A 26,399-nucleotide genomic window follows, 5' to 3' on the forward strand; every position below is an offset into this window, starting at 1 on the left:
TGGTTAATTCGTTCATTTGAGAATTATTATCGTAGTTGGAAGCCTCTATTAAATATATCTACGGTCCCTACTATGCCTGATTAATTGACCAAGTTTGAAAAGAAGGACAAATTAATTTTATTGTTGATCTTCTTTAAAGGATGAATTATTTGAGAATTAAAGATTGAGTTAGTGACAAAAACGTTTGGCCTTAAATGGATGAAAACGTTTTTGTTCTTATTACAAAAACGTTTGGCCTTTAATGGATGAAAACGTTTTTGTTCTTATTACAAAAACGTTTGGCCTTTAATGGATGAAAACGTTTTTATATCAATTTATTCTCATGATCCTCTTGATTGCTAATTAAGCTTGAGATTTATTTGGACGTTTTTCCTATTCATTCTTGAGTTGGAAAACTAGATAAATAGGCTGGATATGGCTTGAAAGAGATTATCTTTTTGAAAAACAAGTAATACTTGCCCACACAAGTAAATTGGTAGTAACAGTCAATCAGGAAATAGGAGAAGATCGCAGCTCTGGATCCTTGGCATCTGGACGATTTTTGTAGAAGTTTCAACAGGTTAGTGCTCTTCTAAATTCGTTTATGTTATATTGTTTAGCCTATATGTAAGATTTGTGATCCTGAATATAGCTTCCGTTGTGCATATTCTATCAATATAAGGTTCGAAAAAGGACAAAACCACAAAGATCTATTATCAACAATTTTATTTTATATTTATGCAAATATTATTTTCACAGTCAAACTCATAATCACATGATAATTACTTTAACAGTTATAACTTTATTTATTAAGCCAAGACTCGAAAAAAAAAGGAAAAGAAAAAGGAGCTAGTAGTGAAGTATCCCAAAGCCTAGGCTTCTTCAATTAGAATCACATCCTAATATTTCCAAAACAAGATTCCACCTTTCTTCTTCTTCTTTCATCTGGAGTTCTTGCTATGGATCCCATAAACTTCTCACAATCAACATTGTAAACTCCTGCTTGTCTCTGCTAATCCAGAATCCCCATTTGAAAAATCTCCAAAAATCTGCAAATTCAGTTCCAATTCAAGCTTTTCAAGAACTAATACAGCTTCATGAGCGATGTGAAAGAGAAAAGATTGTGAATTTGAGTTACATTTGTTGTGGGTTTTTTGCTTTGGGTAAGAAGGACTCGGTAAAACTTGAAGTGGGTCGACTTTGAAATGGTACGAAATCGAGTTTTATAATCAGAGATTGCAGTGTTTTTGGGAGTCAAGAAAAAATTGATTTTGAAGTATGATTGATCAGTTCATCAATTTTGTTATTCGTCCGCCCAGGTTGGTATATCATCAACTTTTTTTTTTTGGGGGGGGGGGGTGGGGGTTCTTTTAGGGCATTGTTTTGAGGATTAATTGAATTTAGCTCTAATTGTTGTGTGTTCTACTTGTTATTGATTCTATGTCTGCTTAATTGGGTAATGTAGGTTTGAATTGCATAGTCCAAGTAGAATGTTTTGTGGAATTTTAGTATTTCTTTTCCCTCTTGCATTTAATCAAACTATGTGAATGCAAAGATTAAATTAAGTCATATGTTGCTGTATCAGTCGGGGAATTTTATTAGCTTAGTTGGTTGGTTGGCTACCTGAATTTTCATCTCGTTGAGGGTTCGGTTCCTACCTTGTAAACCCTAACCCATTTCCCCTGCCCCATTTATTTTAAAATATGAATAAACAAATAAAATGTAACTGTATCAGAAGAAATGAAGGGGGAAAAAAGACAATTAGAGATGGAGATTCTTTTTTCTTTTCTTTCTTTACATAGCCCAATTATTCATTTTTCATGATCAATGGATTGAAACTTATGTTGCCAAAAGGTCATGCAAAATGGTACCCAAGAGCGTGGCCTAGTGGTCAATGAAGTGGGTTGAGAATTAGGTAGTCTTAGATTAGACTCCCAACAAGGTTCAACTCCCCGCAAGGTTCAAGCCCCGGCAGAGATGAAAAACACTAGCTTTTTGACTATAAAAAAACAAAACTAGTTGATTTCTTCTCATCTGTCCCCACCGGACACCATGGTTAGCCCAAAAAAAAAAGATCATGCAAAATGAATGAGAGAAAAAAGGAACACTGAGAGATTGGGTAGGACTTGCATATGTCTAGAGATTCATATTTTCTGCCTGCTTAGGATGGAGTTCCTTTCACGTTTTATACCTCTGACACGTGATCATGATAACTATGTAGAAGCCACAAATGAAATAGTTTCTGAATTCTGTTTGTGATCTTGTTCTGAACTTTTTCTATCTTGTTATCAAGGGAGTTACAAAGTTTTTCCTCCTCTTGCTTTCTCTAACTATATATCATGGGATGTGAGGGGATGGTTGTGGGGGTATGGTTAGTTCCTCGACCTTCTATGCAGGAAGGATGATTATATACAGTTGTGCGGGAGATGGGGGTGGCGGTGGGGAATGCTTAGTCCCTTGACCTTCTGTGCAGCAAGGCTAGTTTTACACTATTGGTCTATCAACCCTTGGCTTGCCGTCCAAGATTTTAATGTTTGCAGGCATGTATTTAATTAGTCGTAACTTGTGAAATCATTTGAGCAACAAGAATATACCTCATTAATCTCACCTTTTGATTAGGGGGAACTAAACATTATCCCTTCAGCAGCTATAATGTTTTTGCCATAGCAAATATGCTACTGTCAAAAATTCCTTTTCCCGCATTTTGGGTTTGGAACTTTTGAGACATTGTTGCATGTTTTCCTGGAGATCACACCAAGTTTCAAACAATGCATTGCCAGCTCTCAAGGGTTTCTTAGTTATTTTAACAAAAGAAGATATACACTACTATTCATTCAGATATGCCTGCAGTATGTTTGCCACTATTTTCCTAGGTCCACGAGTTGTCTAATTATTCACCCCAATTCTTTTAACTAGGTCTCCAGCTTGATCTATGATATAACCACCAATCCATTTTCTGTTTGGTCTTTGATGAAATAGCTCTAACCTTGTGCTATAAAGCATCAATCTATCATCTGAGCTTTTGATTTGTTTGATAGTTGTTTAGAGGTTTGTCAACTGCTCTCTAATGTATAACAGGGCAGATTACAATCCAGACCAGTTTTTATGGGAGAAAGAGTTCAGTCTTGGGGGCAGAAAGTACAAAAGGGAAGACTTTGAGGCAAGTATGGTCACCTCTTACCTAAAGTGGTCACCCTTGCTCATTTGTGTAGTCATCGTCTTCTAATTAATTGGATTATCCTTGTTTCATCTATTTATTTTTTTGCAGCTTAAGAATGAAAGAGGTCATACCTTGCGATGCAGTCATTATACTCCATCATCATTTCCTGATGGTGCTCCTCTTCCTTGTGTTATATACTGCCATGGAAACAGGTTTACTGTTTGCATTTATGACTTTTAATTCATTGACGTGAACGCTAATCTGCTTAAGTTGTGAGCATCTTATGAAGAGTCAATACATTATATAGGAGTATAGGACATTAGGTATTTAATAATTATGTGCTCCACTAATCTTGTTAGGCTGTGGACCTTTTTTATATAGTCACATACATTATAGTATGTAAAAGGATTTAGTAAATATTTACTGAAATGTACAAAATATATTCTAAGGTCTTATTCTCAAAATTGAGCTTTATCTTCCGTTCTGGATCCTGCAGCGGCTGTAGGGCTGATGCGAATGAGGCAGCTGTAATACTTCTTTCATCAAACATCACTGTGGTAACCCTTGACTTCTCGGGTTCAGGCTTGTCAGATGGCGACTACGTTAGTCTTGGTTGGCATGAGGTACTGCCTTTTCCTTTTCTTGCATGCATTATTTTTGTGGTGCTTGTGATATATGAAAACTCTTCGTTTACGTATCAGAAAGATGACCTCAAGGTAGTTGTGTCATATCTGAGAAGCAACCTGAAAGTTTCACGCATAGGTCTATGGGGGCGGTCTATGGGTGCAGTTACAAGGTATTTTCACTTTGCATACTTCAATTGCTTGTTAATTTTCAGTCCAAATTCTTCTGGAAAAGACAAGTTAGATTCTAGCTGACTGTTTGACTATGATTCTGATTTCTTTTTGTTTCTAAATAATTCCATGATCACAATTTTAATAATTCTGTTTAATGTACCAGCCTTCTATATGGAGCGGAAGATCCTTCTATTGCTGGAATGGTCTTGGACAGTGCCTTCTCTAACTTATTTGATCTAATGATGGAGCTTGTAGATGTCTACAAAATCAGGCTTCCTAAATTCACCGTATGGATCCCCTTCTTTTCTGTGGATGGACATCTATAACGTGATCTGAAACAAGTACTTGCATATTTATGATTCTTCTTAGAAAGGGTGGTTAAAAAGAAATCATTTTGTATGACATCAATTTGTGTATCACTATTCTTTCAGACAAGTGCATACTATCTTGTGGGTTTTATTTCATTATATTTTGTATATATGCACTTGGTCAATTCGTTTTGCATCGGGAATGTGGTTTGTTTCTCAGTTTTAGTTTGTCTTTTTCAAACAGTTGCACGAGGAAAGAAGAGGACCAAATTATGAGTTCAAAATGAACTTTTTTCATTAGCTCATTCCATAATTCTAGGTGGAAAGGGTTTAATATATTTGGCTCATTAGTTGGCTCTACTAGCTCAAGATCATTGATAAGAATATGACTGCCAGAAATCATGTCTACTGGATAATTTACTGAAAACTATCTCTAATCTGCTGCATATAATCTGCTCTATTTGTGTCCCTTCTGGCTAAAAAATGCATATTTTGTCAAGGCTCCCTAGTGTTCATCAAACAGAAGGAGAAGGCAAGAAGAAGAGTGTTAATAGTCTTAAGAAAGTTTGAAGTACTTGCAAACGCCTGTGTCATTCTCATAAGGTATTGAGATCTTTCTCTCTTTGTTTCTGCAGATAAAGGTTGCTGTGCAGTATATGCGACATGTCATTCAGAAGAAGGCAAAGTTTGATATCATGAGACTTAATTGCTTACAGGTGCTTGAGCTCATGGTTGTCTAGAGTCTAATCAATTTGTCCTTTGAAGTTGATAAAAGCTTGTTTAATTCATGTAGTTAATTTGTTTGATAATGCACTTAATTTGGGAAAAAACATATACTCATATAACTAAGCTGAGCATTTCAACAGGTTTAAGTTTTTCCAACTATGGTATGTATCTGATTTGGATTGAATGGGTATTAATCTTGATGTGTCAAAATTTTTACTGATTCTGGCAGGTTTCTCCTAAAACATATATTCCTGCTCTCTTTGGACATGCTAAAGATGATAAGTTTGTTCAGCCCCATCACTCTGATCTCATTTATAAATCATATGCGGTACAGAATATTTTGGATATCTTTGGAGTAAGTTGCGATGTGGTGAATTGTGCGTAATCTATTATTTTTCTTTGTACAGGGTGATAAAAACATTATCAAGTTTGATGGTGACCACAATTCCTCCCGACCACAATTTTATTATGATTCAGTGTCTATTTTCTTCTACAATGTCCTCCACCCTCCCGGGATTTCACCAACTAAAAGTAAAATAGAGAAATATTACGATTTAGGGGACATCAAGGTCGGTGCTGGAATGGATGAGGTAATTTTTCCCAGTTGTATTTCCAGACGAGTGTAAATAGCTCATTAAGTTTCCTAGATTTGAATTGTTTTTTTTTTAATTATTATTGTATTTACCAGATGAGTTCAATGTCTTGTGTCAATGAAGAAAAGATTATATTCCTAACTAATTAGCAAGGAGAAGAAAATTCTGTTTGATCAAGAAATTCATAATTTTTTTAATTTTTTTTTGACAAGTAATGTGAAGCTCTATAGAAATAGCCAGCAAAAAGGATATGCTGGCTCAAAAATTACATCCCGAACAAGCATTGCAACGAGCTAACAATATCAACCATGGCCACGGGACCATTTACATCATCATTAGCCATGTTGCGCCAAAAGCTAAGCAAAGAAATACATCTAGTCTTACTATTGACAATATTTCTGAGTTCTAAAAAATCCTAGTGTTCCTTCCTTTCCAAATTATCCATAAGACTACAGCTGGAATGGCGTTCCAAATAGACCGAGAAGACTTGTTAAGACCCGCTTTCTTCCAGTCCTGAAGGAAAAAGGGATGTGGAACTCTGCATGCACCAATAAACTTCTTGGTTTGTCTTTTGTTGGTTAAAGCGGGAGGATATTTTGCAAGATTTTATTGTAACTTTTTCGGCACCTAACATGACTTATGTGAGCATTGCAACATATAGTTGGTTCCAAGTCCAGATAAAGGAGAAGTGTTGCAGTAGATTGATGGTCAACATAATAATAATCTTAATATGATGAATCCTCTAAGTATTGTTATGTTTGCAAGGAAAACCTAGACATGCACTACATTAGTACCTAGATGTAGTGTTAAATAATCAATGGGGTCATCACATTGACACATGGATGTGAGGGAGTATGAGCAGTGTTTGGGACACCCGGTGTGGGCTGGTTAGAGAAGAACCATCACATTTATGCCAAGATTTGGTCCTACATAAGGAAGGGGTCCCACATAATAATCTTTTTAAATTCGGATGGAACAATGATTTGAATCAAAGAAGGATCGAGAATATCAAGGTATATTGTCTCCTACTTTGACGGGTAAATCCAATTTAAATTGCCTATACAAAGGAGAGAGTAAAGAAGCTAGATTAAGAGTGTCAGTTTGGATAGACAGTTGGAAATTGGAATATAGTTCACTGATAAAGAATTCAATAGAATTAGTTGATACATTAAAGAGGAGGATGGTTGATATTGATGTATATTAAAGACGAGGATGGTTGATATTGATGTACATAAAAGTTACTATCAGTGTTTTGGACGGTGAAAGGCGACAAAAGGCGATAAGGGTTTGTTTTGCCACCAGGCGAGGCGCTCGCCTTTTTGAAGTGTTGCATCAATTAATATTGAAAAATTAAAATATTTAATTGCATATACAACTAATCAAAATCTCAATAACAATAACATATTAGCAAATATTTCAATTCAAAACTGAAAATAGATAGTAGATACTAAAAAGTCTAGAACTTGAATGAGAAAAACACATAACCAAAGTCAATAAAAGTAACTTTGAAGTCTAAAGAAGAAGGAAAAAGAAACAGAGGAAGAAGCAATACGTATTAGTTGGACTTTGGTGTCTCTGAAAAAGTCTGGCTGGCTGCCGGAGAAGTCTAGTTGAGTCGACTAGTTGGAGTCGCAATCTAAGAGTGCAATTGTGCAAATTTGGTAAGAAAACCCTATAATACCTTTTAACTTTAAAAACCTTAAATTGGTCGCCTTTTTTGTAAGGAAATACAAAAGGCAACACCATTCTTACCTTTGTCGCCATTGTCCCCATGGCATCACCTTTTGGAGATCGCCTCACCACAAAGCTAATAGGCGATGAAGGGTCACCTCGCCTCACCTCGCCTCTCGTCATTGGTGACGAGGCGATCGCCTTTCACAACACTGGTTACTATATATGTGTATTACCTTGTAAAAAGAATAGTTACTATATGTCATATTTTTAATAGTTAAGATGTTTGAAAACTTTATAGTAAAAGGAAAACGGTCGGTTTGACTCTCCAAATTGTAATGGTCCATTCCTTTGGGTCAAAAGGGGTAGTTAAATTGGTGATATGGAAAATTGGATCTTGGCTAAAGAGTTTCTTGTTTATGTGAGGGAGATTTTGGATTAATTTTAGATTGTATGATTATTAGAAAAAATAATCACGGTCTCAGAGTTAGTTTTCTAGATTATGTCAGCTTGTATGATTTTGATTAAAGAAGGGTGTTTATAGGACTCACTCAATTTGACTTGGCATAGTTACCTCATTAACCTTGTAAGTAGTAAAATGCTAAGTTGCTCGGACTCTTCATTTTTGGTGCCGCACTCTTCTCGAAACGACATGGGTGTGGGTGTGGGTGTGGGATCCATGTCCGATTTGGTCTACCGATTTTGGGTACTTTGACCAAAATCGATTAGGAAAGTCTGGACAGTTTTAATGATTTCTGTAATCAATACAAAAGCTAAGGTGAAATTGAAGAAAATGGAATACCTTTTATATATAGAAATTTCTATGTCACTCCTTTTCCTTTAATCTCCTTCCAGGATTCTCCTCAAGTTCTCTACATAATATCTTATAATTTACATTTTATAACTCTATTTTTAGATATTTTAAGTATTTTTAGGCGAATCCCCACACCCGTATCCATACATGGATCCATATCCCCGAATCTTAAAAATTAGATCACGAAGGATCCAACCTCAAGATATGCACCCGTATCGGACAACCGCACCTGAGTCCGAGCAACGTACGTAAAATGTAAAGTAAAATGACAAGGGTGTCTTATATATATATATGTGTGTGTGTGTGTGTGTGTGTGAAAAATACATTTATGCTGCTTACAAGTAACTCTAGAACTTCTGCACTGCAATCACTTCATTCTTCAAGAAGTAATCAAAACTAATTTGATGTCTAACTTAGCTGTCATAAATTCTTCACAGTATTGTGTATTACTAGTAGTTCCTTGTCTATTTGACATGATTGTTAACGATATATATCTACTTAACTGTTGTGAATCATGCGGTCTGATGTACATTTCATTTCCGGTGATCTATTCATAGAATCTCTTGTATGAGATAATTGCAACTCTTCGGAATGTTACTTCTGATACAGCAAGCTCTTCATCTGTGCCACCTAGCATTTCAACAGCTAAGTCTGCTGGTGAACTCCTTGCTGACATTGCCCCAATTGCTAGTCTAAATGTAAGAATTCTCCTTAACTCTCAAGTTCCCATGTTCTTCCACCCCTATCTCTTCCCCGATGAGTTTTTCTCAATGGCAGTGATGTTAAGTTGCTTCACTATAAGTTGATTGATTGTTACTTACTGTAGGATCCATTAATTAATGGAGGAGAAGAACTTAATGGTCATGCTACTCCACAAACAGAGGTATGCAAACTTCTGTTTCAGCGCAGTTTACTCTTAAATGTGTTGACTCATCGATTAAAGCATTACTGGGAGTGGGCGCCCACACCATTTGTACTGTGGTACACTGGTTAAGGATTAAAACATTTGCATTCAAGTCAAGGGTTGTTGCAACTAATATTCTCTTTTATTTCTTTGACTTTCTCCAAATCTGTTGCAACTCCTTTTCCCCTTTTCTTCCTTTTTTCCAAATATGTTATTCCCTTTTGGAGAAAAAAGTTTGTTATTCTCTCGTCTATCTCGTTTATGTCCAAGCCCAATCTCTAGTGGTTTTCAAACCCTTGCTTGGCCATCCTCGGAATCGCAGGTCCGTTGTCTGATGTTCGGTGTCTTTAATCCTGCGCTTATCTTTTGAAATCCTGGTTCTGCCACTACCTCTTTCAGTTGTCCAGCTGGTTTGTTATTTGGGATGAAGGATTAGATACGGGATTGTTATCCCGAGATCTTTATTTGAGCTACCAGTCTAGATATCAAAAAATATTATGATAAAACTTTGCTGACACTTGAAATAGGGACCTTTGTTTTAAGAAGGATGGAGTGTCAGATTGATGGCAGTTTAAGTCTTTAGAAATACAATACTCTTCTTTGGTGCTGGTTTTGGTTGTTATTTCGCTATTACCAAAATTTCAGATAGTCTGATTCTCAGGACAAGCAAAGTGGCGAAAATGAGGACTGTTACTCTTGCACAAGCTCAAATCGAGAGAGTTGGGGAAGGTGCTCATCTCTGGGAAGTGACGATGAGATTACCACAGATTTTGTAGATGCCGCCAGTGGCAATCAGGTATTGTGCTTCTGCTCCCACTCTGATAATCAGATTTGAATCCGCATTGCCATACTTGTAGATAGCAGTTTTTTTGTCACCCCTGCAATTTCATATAAAATGTAAGTTTGTACCCTGTATACAACTCACAGTTACATTCATATAGTAATTCATGCATTATTCAATTCTAAACACTCAAACCTGAAAAGTATTTTCATCTTTTAATAAGATTCAATGCTCAATAGGCGCTCCTCATATTCATTATCTGGTCATGATCCAGGCTTTGTCCGCAAGAATATCTCAGCCAAATCAATCAGAATTTTGTTAGTGCTAATGCAAGAGCGAGGACAATCACCTTTCCCACATAAATAAAGCAGATTTATTTCATATTTATGTTTCCATCATTTCTTGACATCAAAGTAATTTCATGTACACGTTCATTTGAGCTTATATAAACCCTTCCTCAGCTCTAAACAAGGTTAGAGTGGATTGACCAAAACGAATGAATTCATTTCTCAGATCTTTTCATTGAAGACAGCCTTATAAAATTGCCTGTCTACATCTATGTGCGCCTTAGATACACTTCAAGGTTATATTTCCCTCTATCCTAATCTTATGGACCATATTGCTAATTGTGTTCAGTCCTAACTAATTATATTTTGAAATGGAAAAGAAAACAAGTTTGTGGTATTTTCCGTTTAATTTCTAGTCCTTAACTATTATTTATTCATGCTTAATATCACTCCGAAAGCTGGTCAAATTAGCCCTCTAAATAAGCCAAAACACTTTGGGATTGAATATGATATCAGCTGAATGAAAAAAATAGTACCAACTTGTTGCATGATACAAAGTTCAAGGGTCACTGACTTGAGTCTATTTCAACCAGTAGATTTTTTGCTCTACTGGTATATATGCTTCGTGATAAACAGTTGCAAGTTCTGTTTGAGTTGCAGGTTACTGTAGATGTGCTTGCGACCCCTCTTCGCGATAACCAACATACTGCACTGGGCTCATCAAAGGACGATGGAAAAAAGAAAGCTGCACAAATCACAAAAAAATCCAAGCGTGAGAAGTTTGAAAAGCTGGAAGCTCTTAGCCAGCGATTACGGCTTTGCTTTCAGAAGAGGATTAGCCATAGGAGATACAGCTCCTCCTAACCATCTGTTGCTATTCACAAGCTCTGTTCCATAAATGGAGAAGTTGACAACTTTTTCTTTAGTGGCTCTTGTGTGTATGCCTAGCAATAGTGTAGGTTTATGTAACTAATTATAACTCTCTCCTTATAATGTTAGATTTGTTGAAATTGGTTCAAGAAAATTTAAATGCCAGTAAACTTTCCTGTGTCCCCTTTCTTTCAAATGTTTGGGTTTTAGTTTGATTATGCAGTCGGTTTAAAATTATATGGTCCACTTTGATTAGTGGAGAAAATTCTTCAACAGAAAGATGGGTTCTTTAGGTCTGATACAACCAAGTGATACAGCAGCCCAGACTGCTGAGTAGCTATGTTCAAACATGCAGAAGTTTCTCATTTGATGTCACAAGTAGTGGTGTACAAAATCGAACCGAAAATTGAATCAAATCGCAAATCGAGTCAAACCGAAAAAAATTCAACTAGTGGTTTGGTTTGACTTGGTTTGGTATTGAAAAAAAACCGACCAAAATCAAACCGAAAACCAAATCAAAACGCAAATCGAGTCAAACCGAAAAAAAACCGACTAGTGGTTTGGTTTTACTTGGTTTGGTATTGAAAAAAAACCGACCAAAATCGAACCGAAAACCGAATCAAACCGCAAATCGAGTCAAACCGAAAAAAAATCGACTAGTGGTTTGGTTTGACTTGGTTTGGTATTGGAAAAAAAAATCCGACTATATTTGGGTTGGTTTGGTTTTAACTAAAAAAAACCAACCCGAAACCAAACCAACCCATCATTATATATATAATTTTAAAATTTTATTTTATACATAAAAATATTTACTTTGATATAATTTTTAAATACTTCTTGTACTTTTTCATAGTTTTTATCTTTTAATATATTATTTCAAGTTTGAAACTTAGAATTCTAAATGGTCCAATAAAGATTATAGTCCTCAGATGTTGGTAATTATAATAAAGCTTAAATCAAAATCAAATTAATACTAATGCAAAAAGAAAGTCAATTCAACACTAAGAATGACAATAATATTGAATATTTGTTCTTTAATTTTACATTGGTTTAGACAATTAAAATACATAATCTAATTTTAATTTCCTTTAATATTAGTCATGTAACTAATACTTATTGAACTTATTTTAGCATGATTTAGTACTTTTAAATTATGATCATTTTCATTATGATTTGTTAATTTGCAATATTTGTTTTACGCGATTTCATTATTATTATTTTTGTTGGATATTTTAGTGTCATTAATCATATCATATTTTGTGTTATTTTTTTAAGAAACACCTTAGATAGTTGTATTTTGGTAGGACTAAAGAAATATTTGAAGTACAAGTAAATTATATGTTTGTATGAATGTTTTACCGGAAAAACCCAAAAAACCTAAAACCCCGAAAAAACCCGAGGTTGAAAAACCCGAGTTTTATTGGTTTGGTTTAGTTTATAAATTTAAAAATCCAACACAAATAGTTTGATTTGATATTTGAAAAACCCGAACCAACCCAACCATGTACTCCTCACCATTTTTTTGTGCAAAATGCAAGAATTAGTTATTTGACTTGACATTTATGTCTGTCAGGCAAATGCATTCGACTCTTCATGCAAACATTTTGCACAACGAAAACGTCAAGTACGCATTTGGACATAGATTTAGTTGAAACATTAAAACAAAAGTTTTTGAAGTTGAGCTTGGACATACATTTCACTTGGAAGAGTTCACCTGAAAAATTGATCAAAACAAACTTTCAAAGGTGAAGACCTCAACCTGAAATCTAATCAAAATATCATTCCAATGTTGAACCAAACAATGATTTGAAAATATCTTTTTTTTTTAAAAAAGGAAAAAGAGTTAATGTCCAAACGGTACTTGTTGCTGCCTTTCATTTGGTAGACTGAGGTACTCCCTAACATGCAGCCCAGCTCAAAGCAGTCAAACTTATAAATGAAAATTAGGACAGCAAAGTAAATTGAGCAAGATATAAAAGCAAATGGAATCTCAATTTTCTTCTCTCTTTTTTTTTTTTTTTTTTTAAGGAACTAAGATGATTTCACAGAGATGCAGTTAAGAGTTAAAATAACATCAGCTTGCATTTACATAGCTTTAAGTTGGGCTCATTGGACTTCCCAGAAACTGCAATGTGCAAAGCAATGACTATGGACGAACTTGGCTTAATCTCTTAATTAGAGACATTTTGAACATTAGAGCCAGTAATTCCAAAGCAATTAACTGGTAGCACGTGAACACCGGATGATCTCATATCTGCTTCACCCCAAACATATGATGCATGTGTTGAATCTCCGCTAAGCCCTCGTTTTTTCCCTCCAGATGAAGATCCTTCTAGAGGAAATCCAGCGGGGCTCTCATGTGAAGTTAAGCAGCTTTCAGTGGAACAATCCGTGCGTTGTGGATGAATTCTGGGGGAAACTTCTTCTGGACCATGGACTCCAACAAAGTCAGCAGACTCCGAGGGGCACAATCCATGTGGATTACATAAAGGGCTAAGTTGTGTCTTTGTATTTAGTCCTTGGTAAGTCTCTTGGTAATTTTCAGTAACTACATCACCGATGAATTGATCAGCGAGCATTTTACAGGCCTTCTCCAGCATGGTAATATATCTTTGTTCAGCATCCTGCCGAATTTGCAAGTGCTTCTCGGCCTGTATAACAAAAAATATAATGAATTATCAGCCCAGATTAAGAACATGTTTATCTGGACATCTTTTTTGAAAGGTCAACTCCACGTATTTATTTTGAGAAACATTCAAATGCAATTTACTCATCCGATGTATGCAGAAAGCTTACTTCAACTTGGAGGTGCAATTTACTTTGCACTTCCATTTGAGCTCTCAATGCCTCCTTGACTTCAAAACCTCTGAAGAGTGAAGACATTATACAATCTTAAAACTAGAAGGTGCATTTCAAGCAAAGCTTAAGCAGAGCATGACTATATAATTTATTGGGGTAAGGTAAAAATAAATAGTAGCCATCTTAGTTATAAGATGAATCCTTACTCATTCAAGTCTGATGCAGGCAACTGCTGAGGAGTACCACCAGAACAAGGGCTTTCTAATGAATACGTAGCTGTAAGTCCTTCAATGATGAACAAGAACCCAGTTTAAATATAAAAGAAAATTCAGAAAAGAGCTTCTTCCTAGAGCCTTCCTGCACTGATCTGATCTCACACATAAACAACATCACGGTGTCTTCTTGGTTATTCTGTAAGCTTCACATATCACTGCCCAAGTTTATGATATTCTTCCTGCATTTTTTCATTTTTCATCTTTTTGGCTTATCTAAAGAAGAAATGAGGGGGTAAATGGAGTTGCTGGAGTCTACATTCCAAATCAGTATACCATTGTTCCTTAACTATTCCTTTCATGTTAAAAAAAAGAAAAAAAATAGACTAAAGGTAGAACAAGAAAAAACAGAAGAGCAAGCTGTTTTTTGATGAAGAACAGAAGAGCAAGCTGTTTATATCAACCCTGAGGCCTCAGAAGATACATATCTCAGCCAGACAGCCACTAGGCAAGTTTTGAAGTTTAATTAACAATATATACTAAGAGACTTATTTTTTCTTTTTCTTTTTGAAATGGTAAAGGTTATATGTCAACTGCCAAGAGACTTGTGGAACTACAGGAGTAACCACGTTTCCAGTTATAGGAAAATGGGGGTCAACTACACCTACCATCTTTTGAAGCTTCATCAAGATCTTTCTGAGATTGCTTACCTAGTCGGTATTTCTGCAGTGAACAAACAACATCATATTTAAAAATTGATCAAAAAACATTTGATTTTAAGCTCAATAGAAAACATACATGTTTTGCTCCACCCGCCCACCTCCTCCTTACATCTGGGAATTAAATGAAGGATGTGGGGTGGGCTTGTGAGGCAAATAAGAAAAACTAATGTATTCTAATAGACCTGAAGGTGGCTCTTTAGGTGGAAGAGAGTCAGTCCCTTGACACCCATTGTCCGCATTATTGCCTTTGGAGTTGCTTCTGCAAGTGATATTGAAAGCATAACCATGAGAAAAGCAGGTGTTCCAGCCAAACTAAAGACTTTAATGCAGATATCAACTATGCAACCATTACAGTAACACCAAGAAGTAATAAAAATCTCCCCCCAACCCCTGGAAAAAAATCTTCCTCCTATCGGCACCTTATGGTTCATTTGGTTGGCAAAGTCTATAACAAAAAAATTATAAAATCCAAATACAGATAATAAAGTTGAGAAAAGGAGAAATCATCCAGCAAGATAACTTGCCTTTACTTCAACCAAAAAAGAGCGGAACCTTGTATTCAGGTAAACATTGCTATTGATTCGATGATCCCTATATGACGTGGTCAAGGAGAATTTTTTTTTGAGAAAAGATAACTTGTATTATAAACACAGGAATACTCAGGACGTATTCCAGTAATACTTACAATCAGAAATACAAAAGTGTTGCTGTTTTCCTATGAACTCATTAAGAACTCCAAGATACTAGGGAAGATGAGGATATTCATGTTTACACCAAAAATAGAAAAGAGCTAAACATTTCAGCTTCATCTTCTCCATAGAGCAGCTCTTGTTCTCAAAACATCTCTTATTCCTTTCCAGCCAAGTAGTCCACCAAATGCAGGCTGGGACAATCTTCCATCTCTCCCTGTGCCCTGACTGATTTCCATCCCGATTCCAACATGCCAAAGCTTCCTCTATGTTTCCTGGCATAGACCAACTGATGCCCCTTCTATTGATGAAAATTTATCAAAGTTTCACTGTCTCCTTACAATGTAAAAAGAGATGATTTATTGTCTCTATCTCACATTCACAAAAAAAAACATCTAGAGCACAAATCGAGGCCCTTCTTCATACGGTTATCCTGCGTGAGAACAACCTGTTTTGCTAAGAGCCAAGTAAAACAGGCCACCTTGAAGGGCACCTTAACTTTCCAGATCATTTTCCATGGCCAGTAGCTTGATTGAGTGTGTCCTCTGTGAGTTTCTGTAAGCTGTTCCAACTGAGAATCTCCCCTGTGTATCTAGAGCCCATAACAATTTGTCTTCACCGTTACTGAGCTCCTTGTATCGTTCCAGGATATTTAGAAATTCAACCATTCTTTTTTTTTTTTTTTGATTTGCACCGGGTGTCCGAGTCTCTTTGAGCCCCGACTAATCCCGGGGGTGCACAGGCCCTCGGCAAGGAGTTTCCCGCAAGTGCACCACGATTAATTCAGGTTTTACCCAGTCCGATGGCCCTCAGAAATTGTTTGCACCTAGTGGGTTTTGAACTTGAGACCTTGAAAGGGAGCAAACCCCAAGGCTCAAGTCAATTGCCAGCAGGCCAACCCCTGAGCATCTCTCAATCATTTAAAGGTCTTCTGAACCTTAAATTCCAACCCTGAGCATCTCTCATTTCTTTGATAGTGGCCACTTTCTGTAGACTCAAGCTGAATAGGTCAGGGAAACTAGCTTTAAGTGAAGCTTGTCCCACCCAAACTTCCTCCCAAAATAGAGTTTTTCCACCATCTCCTATCTTAACTGTGCACTTGTTTATAAGTTTTGGCCATAGATTCCTGATTGTCCTCCACACTCCGGTGCCATATGGTTGTGTTGCTATGTTGCTGATCCACCTTGTCTCCATTCCATATCTAGCCTTAATGGCATCTTTCCACAGCGACTGTTCTTGTGATGCAAATCTCCACAGCCATTTCATTAGCAGGCTATGGTTTTGTATTTTCAGATTCCTTGTTCCTAGTCCCCCTTCTTTCTTGCTGACTAAAACTTCATTCCACTTGACCAAGTGAAACTTGTGCTTATTTGGATCGCAGTTTCCTTGCCAAAGAAAATTTCTTCTAATGGCATCTAATCTGTCTCTTACACTTGCTGGCATAGGGTACACCGACATCATGTAGGTAGGCAAAGCATCAAGAACACTGTTGATGAGAGTAGCTCTGCCACCCCGGGATAAATACTGACTTTTCCAATTGGCAAGCTTCTTCTCGCATTTCTCCAGTACATTGTTCCATATGCCTTTTGATTTGCTCTTATCTCCGAGAGGCATTCCCAAATATATTGTGGACAGCTCCCCTATCTTTCCTCCCAGAATATTTGCCAGACTGTCAATTCTAGGTACCTCATTCACTGGATAGATGTAACTTTTTCCCCAATTGATGTGTAGACCTTGTAGGGGACCTTTTCAAATGAAACAGGAGGTAATGGCGGCACTAATTTAGGCTAATTAATAAAACTAAGCACTTGCAATTCAGAGTGAGACAAAGGGTTATTCTTTTGCCAAGCACAACTAACAAGAGAAAGCAGTTATCTTATCACACCAATTCGAACGAATATGTAGGTCTCTACGAATATCAAGATCTTTCCCCGATAGGTATATCTGCCTTTTACCTGATCTACACATGTCAGATAGCACCTGCCTATCTTGTCTTGATTGCATACTGGTACTGGAAAATTATGTTCCGTTGCCAGCATAATATAGTGTTTGCTCAAGGCTGGGAAAGAAATGGTAAAGGCAGAGACTTACAAGAACTGCAGTACACCAGCAACAGTTCATTTGGTACCAATGGTAACAAACTAGCACCAAATTCAGTTTTTTTCAACTCTTCTCCAACTTAAGCCATTACCTTTTCTTCCACAATACGAACCCATTTTTCCAGATTTTCCCAAGCTTATCCAGTTAACACTAACCATGAATCTGCCCTAAGAAATCAACTTTTTGGGTTATGGGTAATAGATAGTTTCATTTCCAATTTCCAAACTCACCAAGATCAATGTCCTGGGGCTTTGAAAAACTTTCCCCTCTTGTCAGTCATGCGAAAGAGAAAAGCATAGAAAACTTCCACAATTGGTTGGTAAATTAAGCTCAAAGTGCACACTTTAGTGTAGAAAGGCGTAAGATAAGTAATCGAAGCACAAAAACAATTATAGAGGTAAAGGAATTAAACTAAACGTGTTTGTGTCATTCTTTTCAAAAATTGGTACATAAACTTGTTTATGTCATGTAAAAGAAGAAGAAAATATTTTGTGGCTACTATGGAAAAGCCAAACTAGATGCTATTTCAGATGACTCTTCATCAAGATGATAATTCCGATGTAAAGAGAACCAATATAGAAACTAAATTGAAATATTGATACTCTGTAGGAGTCATTTAGATGTATCACTACTGCTACACCAGCATTTTGAACATGTGTCTTTCTATCTGTTACGGCATTGGTCAAAATTAAGCAAGATTTTCAGAGAGGGTAGAAAAGGGACTTTACGTTCTCTTATCCTCCCAAATAAGGACTAATAAACTGAATGTATCTTGAGTTAATAAGGTCTCCAGCTTTTTAATTCTCCCAATAATTTTTAACGATTTTTTTGAAAGTTCAATAGTTTTCTTTTTCACACCCCAGCATAATTTTTCTTTTTCTCCAGGATAAAGGCTGTTAGGTATGACACTAGGCTGATTTCAATTTGTAAATTATTTGTAGTGAAACCTCTTAATTTCCAACTTGCACATACCACCCATTAGTCCATTAGGTAAGGTTTTGGTAGGCTAAATAGAGATATTTCAGCAATTTACTTAAGGTATTTTTTTATAACCAAGAAATCCCAAGTGCCCTTGGCACACATCTCGAAACTCATTGGATAATGGCCCCATCCCTCTAACCTTCAGCAGAACCCGTAGTAGTTTAACTATGGTAATGGGGTTGGGTGTGGGGTTTGAGGAGAAAGGAAGTGGATAGATCTAATGAGTAGATTGGACCTAAAGGTTTTGTTCTGGTTAAAATTCATCTTAGCTGTAAGTTTTATCTGCCTCATCTCAACCCTCCATAGATGCAAATGCTAGCCATTCGAAATCTACACAACATTTGGTGAACCAATAGTAAACTATCTCATTTCTCAGCCAAAAAAGAAACAAAAAAACATGTACTAAATGCTAAATGTAACACAATACATAACTTATAGATCCTCAACATTCTAAAAAGTTCAAAAACCAAAAAAAGGGGTAAACAGAAAAAGGGCAAATGAAAAAAAGAGAGATTCTTTGCAAGCTCAGCAGTTTTCCCTTTACAGTTTACACACTCCCAATGTAATTCTTCTTTTTCACTTCAAAGCAGCCTCCTGACTGGAAATGCTTTTGCAATTTAACTATGGTAATTGAGATTGGGGTTTTACCTAACTTTTTCCCATTATTGCTAACCACTTCATTCCGGTCAAAACTCATCTTAGCTGTAATAATAACTTTCAAGTCTCAAAACCCTCAAGGTTGCTCAAACAGGAAACCCTCTCTTCACCTCCAACCTTAAGTTTGTGGGTTTGAGACACTAAGGGAGCAACAAAGGTGGGAGCTCAAAAAGTCTCAAGCTGATTCTTAGTTGTACGAATACCTTTGAAGTCTCAAGCCTCGGGATTGGGATTGCTCAGATAGTAAACACTCTCTCCACCTCCAACCTTAAGTTTTCACCAATGGAGCAAAAAAGGGGGAGCTCAAAAAGTCTAAAGCCTCATCTTAGCTGTAAGAATAACTTTCAGGTCTCAAAAGCCTCGGGGTTGCTCAGAGGGTAAACATTCTCTACATCTCCAACCATAAGTTTGTGGGTTCGAGTCAAACCTTAAGTTTATGTGTTCAAATTACCAAGGGAGAGCAAAAAAGGTGTGAGCTCAAAAGGTCTCAAGCCTCCATAGATGCAAATGCTAACCTTCCAAAATCTACACAACAGTTGGCAAACCAATAGTGCACTACCTCATTTTCTCAGCCAAACAAGAAACAAAACAAACATCTAAATGCTAAACATAACACAATACATCAACATCATAAAGATCCTCAACATTCTTGAGAAGTTCAACAACAACAAAAAGACACAAACTTAATAAGAGGGGCAAATGAGAAAACAGAAAATACTAACTACTGGGTCCGCCAAGTTGAGTAACAGCATCAATGAATCGTTCATGAAGATCAGCAGTCCATCGAAGACGAGGTTTGGGATCTGAAGTTAACACAAGACAAGGGTCTCCATTAACCCTATTATGATGATGAATCCCGACATTAACATCACACCCATGAATAAATTCATCTTCTTGCGATTGAATCAATCTGGGAAACATTGAATCAACACCTTTTGCTTCTGTAATCGAATTTCAACAAGTCTTACTGTATCGATTAAGCAATTTTCATAGAAGTGAATGCAGATTCAAAGGGTAAGTAGAAAATGTTGGGGTTTTCGCCAACCCCAAAGTCAAGAATGAAATGATTCTGTACACAGTGATGTGATTTGGAGTTTATTACCCGGCGGTTCTCCATTGTTTAAATTGTGTAACCAAGATTGATTTTTTTTGACACCACACCCGTTTGCACGTATTTCGATTAATTGATAAAATATTTATTTCTTTATTATTAACAAGTATCGGATAACTTTGATCATCAAAATTAGGAGATATAAGATTTATGGAAATTTCTTCATTATTTTGTCTCTTGTGAAATTTGAATGCGAACAGTAAAATTTATGAGAATTTCTTAGTTATTTTGTTTGTGGTGAAATTTGAATGCCAACAATAGTGTTCTAATTTAATATGTATTATGTAACACTATCCTTCAACATTTGAGTAGACCACTTGTTTTAAAAAATAATTGCTATTGACTTAAACATGGGTACACCTAAGTTATTTTACTTCTACGAAATATTTACGATTTTTATCATGTAACTAATTCTATTTATTAAGACTCGAAAAGTCACATAATATATTTTTGCTTTTGTTGTTGAACTTGAAAATTCGTGGTTCTCCATAGTCCATGCATGTTATTGACCATTAGGTCACTTGAGATAGTGTGATTCTTCTAACATTTCATTGATCACTAGGTAACATTAAACTTCATAATTCTTCTCATTTTTCACTGACCCCTAGATCACTAGGTAATTGCTTAAATCAAGAATAAGTCGGTTCATATTGTTGGTCTCAAGCGATGAAACTACTAGATCACTAGGTAATTGCTTAAATCGCGAGTAAGTCTGTTCATATTGTTGGCATCAAGCGAAATAAAGGAGAAAGGTAGAGATAAACTAACAATAAAAAATTAGTCTATTTATGATGAATCCTCACAATGTTGGGGAAAGTACCTTGTAAAACATTAAACACTTCATAACAGTTCAGTCAATCATATGAGATTCTTTAATACAAAAATTGGGAACACAGATATACAAGAAACTATCTTCATGTATTTCAAGACCACACACCTATAATGCAGATTCTAAAAAATGTTTGTTCAATTAATAGATCAGCCTCATGGGATCAAGGACTTCAGGGCCATGAGCATCATATCCGATAGCCATGTAAACGCTTAGCCCATCGTCTAGCCATGAAAGGGTCATGATATTCCCAGCCCTCGACACTGCTACTTCTTCCACCAGTGTTCTCAACAATGTCGATAGTATCTGTCAGTTCTTTCCTGTCACCAACTCCGACTACAACTTCACCTGTTTTAACAGAATCATCCATCATGCAATCAATGTAGGTATATACCACGCGAACTTTGTCCAACTCTTCCAAAAGCAATGGAATTCTCCTCTCCTCACCCCCTCGCAATTCTCCAAGCCTCACGATCCTTGTGTCCTCTCCAATCATCAATGCAATATCTCTAACTGCACCACATAGTATTTTAACAAGAAATCTCTCAAACTCGTGCATGACGAATCCATTCGAAGTGCCAAAGCCAAATCCCACATGAAACTTATGGATTGTAATGGGAAGTTCCAACTGAAACCCATGGAAAGATCTTGTTGGATTGTCAGAAAGATGTAGAATAAAAGAATGAGTATTTTGGTGGCTGCGTTCTCTTAGTATCTTTACTCCTTTCTTGAGTCCTTCTACTGGATCAGCTTGGCCCATATAAAACAGTCTATCAATAACTTGAAGTGCTGTGCGTTTCCCGTAAGAGGTCATACACTTGAGAGGGAAGATACGTGCTGCGGCAGAAGAGTAGGTAACAATAGCCAAACGGTCTATAGGCCGCAACGAAAATACCACAAATGCCATGGCTTGTTTCATAAGCCTTAGGTGAGGTCCATTTGGGCTTGCCACTAAGACTAAGTCAGTGGCTGGCTGATGTGCCAATTTTAAGCAAAGAAACGCACTACTAGAGGAGCTGCAAACCAGGGGGGACTGCCCAGTTTCTACAAAATGTTGTGCTGCTGATTGTGAAGATTCTAAACAATGCTGAGGATAATGGCATGAGCTAAAGCTAGACTTCGGATTTGAGCAAGGATCAAACACAGAGGTACTGTGAGGGGCAGGTGATAAAGATAGATGCAAACGGTGGATATTTGATGTACGGTCAGGCTCGACTGGATCATCATCATCATAGCGAGCAGAACGTAAAAAGGAACGTCTATGTACCCGAGAAGTAGCAATTGATTCATCAAGAATCTGGAGAATGGGATCAGCCTGATTGCTGTGAGGAGAATAATGCATCTTCAATGTCCGAGGTAGCTGGGTCCAATGTGCACGGCAAACAGGGCAAGTAACATTGCCATGGCGGATGTTGGATGATATGCAAGCGAAGTGAAAAGCATGAGAGCACTGTGCTGTGAATATAGCCTGTCCTGGGCTACTGTCGCAGCTATAGCTCAATGAATCCAGACATATTGGACAAAAGTTCTGCCAGACAATAGAAAGAGAAGTATGAGTTTTCTAAATTGCAAATGGAAAACCAATGGAAAGGAACTAATATATACATAATAACCATTCTCATGCAGGACCTTGGAGGTTCTTTGTACTTACAAGCAACATTGAACATACTGATGCCAAAAAGAAACAGACTAGCTCTTAAAACACAAAAAAAAAAGAAAAAGAAAATCCCAGATATAATCTTTTAAAGGAAAAGACTTAAGGTGTTTTGTCCTGCAAGAAGAATCCTTTTAAGATAGTTTAATCAGATGGCACAGAATAACTACTCATTCATCAAACAAGGAAAAAAACATTGCACAAGACACTCTTAAGAGTGCCCCTCCCCCCCACCCCCAAGAGTGCTTTCATATTTCATTTTTTCCTTCCCAGTTGTCAAGAAGGGATTAGTTGAGTTTAAAATCTAGAAGTAGAATATCATACTGAACTGCACCAGAGATGCGACAGATTCTTTCTTGACGGATGTAATCAATGAAAAGTTGAGTTATTCAGTCTCTTATTTTCTAGTTTAGCTCTTCTTCTTTTTTTTGGCTTATTACTATGCTTAATGAAAAGTTGTCAAGAAGGGATTAGTTGAGTTTAAAATCTAGAAGTAGAATATCATACTGAACTGCACCAGAGATGCGACAGATTCTTTCTTGACGGATGTAATCAATGAAAAGTTGAGTTATTCAGTCTCTTATTTTCTAGTTTAGCTCTTCTTCTTTTTTTTTGGCTTATTCCTATGCTTAATAAAATCTGCACTATAATAAGAAACAATAGAAGCTTTCAAAATTTTGCCCTGGGAAAGGTAAATGGGAGTGTAAAGATTAGATCTGAAAATTCCGCGGAAAGAAAACTTTCACCTATCACAATGCAGCATAAGCATTTCACAACTTTGATCCTCTCATGTTGGGAATACATTGAGAACATTGAGCATTTATTCAATTATAAGGCTAAAACTAATTAAGGAACTTCCAAATTTATTTGGGATATGATAAAGAAATGTTGAGCTCCCATATCGGCTCTTTAAAGATGAGATAGTTAATCCTCACCTAATGTTACAATCTTTACTTCATAGAAATTTAATCAGGGATATGATAATGCACTGTTGAGTTAGGTCCAAAGTCCAATTCTTTATCACAAAAAGACAACAAGGCTAGCTTAGACCACCTAATTTTACTGAAACCACAATCCAAAAGCAAGAACAATTTGTAATTCGCAGCAAAACAATGACAAGAAATTGAAGATGCAGAGAAGAAGGTACCTTGTTAGAAGGTGTGTTAGTAGTAGAATCTAATCGTGAGGGTTTAATTACAGAAGTATGATTCAACAGCTCGAGATTATTCACCGGATATGGAAACTCCTGCACATAACAAATCATCAAATGCATGAAATTTTAGGGGAAAAAAGCTCAAAACTAAACTAATTCCACCAACAAGGATTGTGATGGGATTGTAACTACTACTTCATACTGAACCAGAGATCTCGAGTTGAGTCCTCTGCAACATTTTACCCTCAATGTGGGACTTTTCAACAATCTGGATTTAGCTGAGCCTCAATGCAAGTACCAAATACCGAGTGGTTAACTATGATCGGATGGTACTACTTTATCCTTAACTACAGAGGCGTATCCAGGATTTCGGGATGATGGGTGCATTATTACAAAAAGGTTGATCTAAAATATAAATTTGATCGGTTGGACATTTAGGTTCTTATTACTGAAAACCGTTAAAATTAATATTATAGGTCCAAAACTAATTAAAATGTCAAAAGTGTTACCAATAACCATTTAGAGAGGTGTTATCTAATTTTACAAACAAAAATAAATCAAGATGAATATAAAATTCAAATTTCTAACCTCACGTAGAGAGGTGCACCCAGTCATCATCGCATTATATGATACTCTGAATATGGGTTCACACATCTATATTTCAATATTTTTCAAAAATATAACACTACTATATATGATCTCGGGAGGGGAGCATGGGTTCACGTGAACCCAGTGACCCCTCCTTGGATATGCCTCTGCTTAACTAGACATCTCGAGTCCGAGTCTTATATACTCCCTCTATCCCAATTTATATGGAATTTTTTGTTTTTCGAGACTCAAACCGTTTAAGTTTGACCGGAAATATGCGCATTGAATCTTCAATTTTTTTGAAATGAAATTTATATATTTGTAAACTACGTAAAAAGAAAGTATTATAAGTCACAATAATTGATAATTCAAAATGTTTAAAAGATCTATGAACAAATTACGTTCAAATATAGACTTATTTGAATCACGAAATCCGAAATGTGCCCCATAAAATGGGACGAAGGGAACCCTTCGGGTTGGCCCAGTGGTTTGGGCTTGGGACTTCCATGTTGGAGGTCTCAAGTTCGAAACCCCTTGCCAGCGAAAGCAAGGGGTTCGCTTCTGGGTCAAGTTCGTCGCACCGGGCTTGCCTAGTGCGGGTTACCTCTCCTATGTGGTTTGCGAGCTATTGCATAGGAGCGGGAGTTTTACCCTGTGCGCACCCAAAGACTAACGGCTGCGGGTTTCCCTTATCATAAAAAGAAAATGGGACGAAGGGAGTGACATTTTACCCTCGGTGTGGGACTTAACACAATCCGGATTTAGCGAAACCTCAATAGAGGTACCAAATACCAGGTGAGAAATTGTGATGAGATGGAACTACTCTATCCTTAACAAGACATCTCAAGTTCGAGCCTAGCAAACATTTTACCCTTAATGTGGGACTTTACCAAACACCGGATGGGAAATTGTGATGGAAAAAATATTACTTTATCCTTAACTAGACATCTCGAGTTCGAGTCCTGAGTAACATTTTACCCTCAATGTGAAACTTAACCCGACACCAGATGGGAAACTGTGATGGGATGGTACTACTTCCTACTTAATCAGAGATCTCGGGTTCGAATTTAAAAACATTTTACCCTCAATGCCAAATGTGGGACTTCCCTCAATCCAAATTTAGCTTAAAACTCAATACAGATACCGATACTGGATGGGAAACACAAAAGTAAAAAAACTAAACGAATCTCAGTAAACTTACAGAGGTATTGTTGTTGTTGTTGTTGTTGTTATCAGGTTCATCAGAAGGAGGGTTTTGGTATCCACAACGAAATGACCCACAGGTCTGAACAAGAATCTTTTTTACTACTTTCTTCAGCTTCCCTGAATACGACAACGACGACGACTCTCCGGCGAACATACCCATTTCCGGCGACGACCCTTTTCGTAAAATGCACTGTACAAGTGAGTAAACTGAATGTATTATACAAAACCCAAATGGGAATTCACTCAATCTCAGTGAAAAAGCTTATACCCACTACAGAGAGAGGGAGAAATATACAAAATAAAGGGTTAAAGAAAAGTTGGGTATCGCCAGTTTTCAATAATGGGGGGTCAGTCAGTCCCCCTCTTTAGTCTTTACTGTCTCTCTCACTCACACTCACACTCAACAACAATAACAACAACTATGAAATTTGCTTTTTTGTTGTGTTTGTGTTACGGGCTTGGTCGAACTCAATAACTTTTGTGTAGTGATAACACTATTAAAAATAGAAATAATCATTGAGAAATCTATGTTATTAAACATAATGGAAAATTGAAATATTGAAAATAGCTATGGAATATTTTTATTTTTTCCTTACTAATCCAATCGAAATAACTATGAAAATAGTGACGGAATGTTTTAGGCATAAATCATAATATATAAAGTTGCTCTTTAACTTGGTCTGAGCTCACATTTATGTCATCTAACTTTGAATGTGCATAAGTGACACCTAAATTAGCATAAAGTTGAACAATTAAACGCACGCATCTCACGTAACATCCTAAATGGGAATTTGAGTCTTATGTGGTG

At 36.6% G+C, this 26,399-nt stretch overlaps 3 protein-coding genes across 4 annotated transcripts; 1 reads left to right on the forward strand and 2 right to left on the reverse strand.

Moving 5' to 3' along the window:
* Positions 1–814: 814 nt before the first annotated feature.
* Positions 815–11,002, forward strand: LOC125855432 (uncharacterized). The gene is made up of 13 exons (XM_049535154.1): positions 815–1,298; positions 3,058–3,139; positions 3,248–3,351; positions 3,636–3,762; positions 3,841–3,935; positions 4,100–4,223; positions 4,880–4,960; positions 5,200–5,298; positions 5,378–5,560; positions 8,606–8,746; positions 8,875–8,931; positions 9,614–9,748; positions 10,681–11,002. The coding sequence occupies exons 1-13, from the start codon at positions 1,258–1,260 to the stop codon at positions 10,882–10,884; spliced, it is 1,473 nt and encodes a 490-aa protein (XP_049391111.1). The 5' UTR covers positions 815–1,257; the 3' UTR covers positions 10,885–11,002.
* Positions 11,003–12,894: 1,892 nt separating this feature from the next.
* On the reverse strand, positions 12,895–20,264 carry LOC125855334 (protein PHR1-LIKE 3-like). 2 transcript variants are annotated; one of them, XM_049535055.1, is made up of 6 exons: positions 19,773–20,264; positions 14,806–14,882; positions 14,612–14,624; positions 13,896–13,974; positions 13,687–13,756; positions 12,895–13,541 (listed from the first exon to the last, which is right to left on the reverse strand). In XM_049535055.1, exons 1-6 carry the CDS (start codon positions 19,969–19,971, stop codon positions 13,062–13,064), a joined length of 918 nt encoding a protein of 305 aa, XP_049391012.1. In that variant the 5' UTR covers positions 19,972–20,264; the 3' UTR covers positions 12,895–13,061. The 2 variants fall into 2 exon arrangements, with proteins under 2 accessions (XP_049391012.1, XP_049391011.1); XM_049535054.1 differs by having other exon boundaries at positions 14,570–14,624.
* Positions 20,265–20,993: 729 nt separating this feature from the next.
* On the reverse strand, positions 20,994–25,956 carry LOC125856457 (probable E3 ubiquitin-protein ligase EDA40). Its single transcript, XM_049536012.1, has 3 exons — positions 25,587–25,956; positions 23,792–23,890; positions 20,994–22,518 (listed from the first exon to the last, which is right to left on the reverse strand). Exons 1-3 carry the CDS (start codon positions 25,749–25,751, stop codon positions 21,178–21,180), a joined length of 1,605 nt encoding a protein of 534 aa, XP_049391969.1. The 5' UTR covers positions 25,752–25,956; the 3' UTR covers positions 20,994–21,177.
* Positions 25,957–26,399: the final 443 nt, after the last annotated feature.

The sequence above is a fragment of the Solanum stenotomum genome, chromosome 2 (genome assembly GCF_019186545.1).
Source record: "Solanum stenotomum isolate F172 chromosome 2, ASM1918654v1, whole genome shotgun sequence".
Classification (NCBI taxonomy): Eukaryota; Viridiplantae; Streptophyta; class Magnoliopsida; order Solanales; family Solanaceae; genus Solanum; species Solanum stenotomum.

Bases quoted from the DNA above. Each gene is read 5' to 3' on its own strand.
- LOC125856457 (XM_049536012.1), bottom strand. From the start codon at position 25,751: ATGGGTATGTTCGCCGGAGAGTCGTCGTCGTTGTCGTATTCAGGGAAG. The intron at 23,891-25,586 runs GTAAGTTTACTG...TGTTATGTGCAG, and splicing joins ACAACAACAACAATACCTCT to GAGTTTCCATATCCGGTGAA. The intron at 22,519-23,791 runs GTACCTTCTTCT...ATTGTCTGGCAG, and splicing joins CTAACACACCTTCTAACAAG to AACTTTTGTCCAATATGTCT.
- LOC125855334 (XM_049535054.1), bottom strand. From the start codon at position 19,971: ATGTTTCCCAGATTGATTCAATCGCAAGAAGATGAATTTATTCATGGG. The intron at 14,883-19,772 runs GTTAGTATTTTC...TATCACTTGCAG, and splicing joins TCAACTTGGCGGACCCAGTA to AAGCAACTCCAAAGGCAATA. The intron at 13,542-13,686 runs GTAAGCTTTCTG...TTTGTTATACAG, and splicing joins AATTGCACCTCCAAGTTGAA to GCCGAGAAGCACTTGCAAAT.
- LOC125855432 (XM_049535154.1), top strand. From the start codon at position 1,258: ATGATTGATCAGTTCATCAATTTTGTTATTCGTCCGCCCAG. The intron at 8,932-9,613 runs GTATGCAAACTT...TCTGATTCTCAG, and splicing joins ATGCTACTCCACAAACAGAG to GACAAGCAAAGTGGCGAAAA. The intron at 9,749-10,680 runs GTATTGTGCTTC...TTTGAGTTGCAG, and splicing joins ATGCCGCCAGTGGCAATCAG to GTTACTGTAGATGTGCTTGC.